The sequence below is a fragment of the Limulus polyphemus genome, unplaced genomic scaffold (genome assembly GCF_000517525.1).
Source record: "Limulus polyphemus unplaced genomic scaffold, Limulus_polyphemus-2.1.2 Scaffold12402, whole genome shotgun sequence".
Taxonomy (NCBI): Eukaryota; Metazoa; Arthropoda; class Merostomata; order Xiphosura; family Limulidae; genus Limulus; species Limulus polyphemus.
The window spans coordinates 3,434-7,941 of NW_013678012.1; the positions used below are offsets into that span (position 1 = coordinate 3,434).

At 31.1% G+C, this 4,508-nt stretch overlaps 1 protein-coding gene across 1 annotated transcript in view; it reads left to right on the forward strand.

Moving 5' to 3' along the window:
* Window positions 1-523: 523 nt before the first annotated feature.
* LOC106476981 (alpha-2-macroglobulin receptor-associated protein-like) overlaps window positions 524-4,508 on the forward strand; it is a gene marked incomplete at its 5' end in the record, with an annotated part of 7,401 nt that continues 3,416 nt past the window's right edge. Inside the window, 3 exons of the mRNA XM_013937595.2 lie at window positions 524-710; window positions 2,297-2,461; window positions 2,731-2,838. Coding sequence (XP_013793049.2) covers window positions 524-710; window positions 2,297-2,461; window positions 2,731-2,838 — 460 coding nt within the window. The remainder of the gene's footprint in view (window positions 711-2,296; window positions 2,462-2,730; window positions 2,839-4,508) is intronic.

Below are 4,508 nucleotides of genomic sequence, written 5' to 3' on the forward strand. Positions count from 1 at the left end.
GTCATAATTCCATTATTTCTGTTTTAGTCTTTCAACAAACATTAAAATGTTATTGCAAAGATTAACCAGACTGTACAGGAACCCAAAAGTACTATTTATTATAAATGTGGATTGTTTATCAACAAAATACCAAATGTAAGTAACATTAGTTGTCAGTTTAGGCCTAGACATAGCTGGGTACCAAATGGGAGCTTGACTATTTCAAATAGTATTTGCCTAGTAGCCATGTATTAATATGGAATTGGGCTAGTTGCAGAGGAATATCAATAATTTTGAGTAGAAATGTTATCTTACTAAAAAAATTGAATATATATATTATAGGAACTTAAGAGGGGAATTTATGATTTCTTGAAAAATAAGGAATAGATGTAAATGTTTACTTTTCGGAAAGGTGGGTGAGGCAAGGACAGTCTTGAATGATGAAGTGGCCCCTTGGACATTGCTATATTGTCAAAGTTATTTAAGGTTTTTTTGTAAATAGTTCTTCAGTTGATATTTCCAAAGAATTGGTGTGAATTAAAATATTGTTAAATACTTATCAAATGTTTTTAATATAATTTCTCACCAGAGATTGATTGAACAGAAGCTCAAAAAATTGTATTTGGACCTAAAAATTCAAGACAAAGAAGAGCTGACATTGAAAAAACTAAAAGCTGATGGAAAAGATAAGGATGGATTAAAAGAAGCTGAACTGAGAAGAAAACTCACTGGTTGTGTTTTATTATTAATCCTGTCCTGTAAAGAAATTTATGAATTTTTTATACCACATTGTATGCATATAGCCAAAAGATATGTTATTAATAACCTAACTGGATCTTTAACACAAGGAAACTGTTAGAATACTTACTATTCTCAGGTAAAACAGTTACTAATACAAATGACACTTTTTATTCTAGTTCACAACTCTGGCAAGCTGTTTAAAATTTTTAACAATAATGTTGCCTTTCATTTCACACTAACAAGGTAGTAAATACTTGATATTCTGCTTCACAACACCAATAAATTAACTTTAAAATTCTGACAGTAATATTGCCTCTCATTTCATGCTAACAAGTTAGTAATTATTCAACAGCCTTAGGGTTTTCACTCTGTCAAGAAATAGAAAACTTATTTAAGTTTATTTCACTAATTTACAGTTTCACTGGAAGAAACTAGGAAATCAATACTTAGTTGCAAGTTAAACCACTCCCAAATTTCCATACATATAATTTCTTTCAAACTTGCTATCTAAACCACCTCTCTCTATATCCCCTCTCACCTAAATCAGCCACTATACTGCTCTACAGTACCAAGTAGCATTAATAATTTAATTTCAGAATTGATAAATAGTTCATCAATATTTGAAACTAATGTTTGGGGAAGCTGTTCCTTTCTATAACCAGCTTCTTTAGAGCTAGAGATAGAAAATGTGTTCTTGTTACTTTCAGGATATACTCAATTAGGTAAATATTACCTTCTTCCCAAGACCAGTATTTTTTAGAGGTAGATGGTATGCTTCCAGTCTCTTCATGACCTAATAAAGGTAGGAAAGCTTTACCTTCTTCCCAAGACCAGTTTTCTCAGATATAAACATTTGGGGAAGAAGGTAAAGCTTTCCTACCTTATTATGTCATTGTCTATATCTGAGGAAACTGGTCTTGAAAAGGTTTGAAGTAAAAATGACATATTCAGATAGTAAAGCTTTACCTTTTTCTCATGATCTGTTTGTAGGGATAGACAATTGGGTTCCAGCACTTTCATGACATATTCAGGTAGTATACAATTGATACAGGTAACCAGTACCTAATTCTATACTATATTACAATGTCTTACTTAATGAATTGTTTTGGTTAAAAGATACAGAGTTTTTATACATGTTTGAACTACTACTAAACTATTTAAAATCTTGCAGGTAGTATGTCCCAATTCTCATTTTTTAGTGAATTTGCTTAGCAGATATAATGTTTATCTGTTTTTCAGTTTTGAGTGTTGTTTACTGCCATTTTCATAATATTTGTAATAAGATAATGAACAAAAGATTAATTGCTTACTTAGGTCCTATGTATTTTGAAAATATTTTAGTATTTGATAAATTCTAACATTGGTTTTTCTTAAGAATATGTTTTGGGATTTTTGTTCCTAATATTTATAAAAACACCATGAATTAACTCATGAAAACTAAAACTGTTGAATGATTTGATTCAAAAGAATGTCAGTAGCTTATTGAGTGGTTGAGACGATAATCACTATTTCAGTAATACTTGTGTTGTATATTGTTAACTAGAAAAGATAGATATTAAAGATTTTTTTTCTTCAGGTATTATGAAAAAGTATGGTCTGGGAGATGATACTAAACTTCAACCAGAAACTGTATATGATCAGGTGTACAATGATCCTTCTGATGATTATCTCAACAAAAGACTTTTTACAGACAAAAAGTTAAACAAGTTATGGTGGAAAGCTGAAAAGTCGGAATTTACAGGTAATATTTTTAATATGTAGATTTTGGTAGGGTAATTGGTCTTTTTTCTTGGCCATTTCTGTCAGATGGAAGTGGTTGGTCATTTTTCTTATGACTATTTCTGTGACATGTTGTTATCAATATAAGCAATGTAGAGGTAGCATCCATTAATTATGTGATGATTATTTCTTTGAGTTGCAGGTTTATATATAAATATTTTACAAGAGGACAGAGTTTAAGATTACAGAAGTACAAATCTATATCCATCATAATAAGTAAAAGTTTTACAGATGAAGAGCTTAAAAAATTGAAGGAAGAATTCCAACATCATGAGGAAAAAATCCAGCAGTACCACACCTTAGTGGAGAAGGCTAGCCAGGGAGCTGAGTTACAGAATGGTATGTCACAGTTTGTAAGAAAATAATTCTGTAAATAGTGAAGGTCTTTAAATAGACAGTGATCACTGTTTACTTTACACAGGCATTATTGTGCCTTTTGTGTTGTGGAATCTGTAAAGGAACAAGGATAATTTGTCACATATTAAGTAAAAACACGTTTCCTTTGTCAGGGTAAAATATTTCTAACACCTTCACACTGCCTAGAGTAAAAGTTTCACATGTTACTACTGTAAAAATAAAAAAAATTTCCTACTTTCAATAATCGTTACAAATTCTACCTTTGAGGATCAAAAAACAGTTTGTTACATGTTCTCACTGTCAGGAGCTATTTGTCTGAAAAAATAATACAGGATGTTATTCAATGAATATATATTTTGTACTTGAATAAAGATTTCATTGCCCAACAATGAAGCTGTCTTTGTACACATACACAGTGAACTAAATGTTTACAGCAATTGAATATCAGCCATTGTCATGGTTAGTAACTATTTTATTATTTAATATTTTGTTATCATTAAGCCTAATTATTCAGTGCTTCATGTTTGAAAAATGCATAAGGGTTGTAAACAGCCCCTGCCAAATAGTCCATGTGGGCTGTTTGCAGGCTGGTGCTGTATCTCAATTCTTTGTTTAAAAAATTAGACAATAAAAGTTAATTTGTATTGAATGAATTGTTCTGTTTTTATATCAACAAAACAGAGTTTTTCTGGCAAAATTGAGAGATGTTCACAGTGTGTCACTGATCTGTAGCGACCTCCGATCAATATGATAACCCTTGAGGACTCTTGTCATGCAGAAAATAGTTCATCAAATGCAAGTTAGGTCCTGATCAAGTTTTCTAAATCTCTTCTTGCTAGTAATTAATATCCATTTTTTGTAATTTAAACTTTAAAATGTTGACTTAGTTTGTCAATCACAAATATTTGATGTCCAAATACAATAATATAGTTCCACAATGGTGTATTACTGTGAATGTTACATCACTAGTTTAAGCCATTTAAAATCAAAGTATCTGAGACACAGCAGCCAAGAGGGTCACAAAGTTGTCTGCATATACAAACAACAGCTGACTGCATGGCCAATGTCATGAAAAATAATATCAAGATCTGATTTCAAAAGTATCTATTTTTTTGGTAAGAATAAAAGGACCAGAAGTGGGCCCAAAACAGCAGGTTTTACTACAGATGTGACATATGCTCTAACAAGCCCAAATAAAAATCATTTTATGGGCATTTTTGACTTGATGGTGACTGTCAAATGTGAGGGACTTATTACTAGTAATTTATTTCATTTTATTTAATATATTTCTGTGTGTATTTGTTTCTTATTTACATGTAACTAATAACTGTTACATGATCTATATACATTTACTCTCTATTGATAACAATTATGACATTACACACATCTTGTAACATGCAAACTATAGTTTTGGTTGTCTGTGATGTAATGTGAGTATCTTCAACATGTAAAGCCAAGTGAAAATTGTTTCATGTAGAAGTAACCTCCTCCTCTTCATTTAATTTTAATCCCATTCTGATATGGGGTTATCTGCTTGGGTCTTCCTTCTCCATGGATCACAGTCGTGTACAGCAGTTGTAGTTCCCCTGACCTCCTTCATATCTATTGTGAGATAGGAAATTATATTTCTTTATGATTATGGTTGTGTTTAT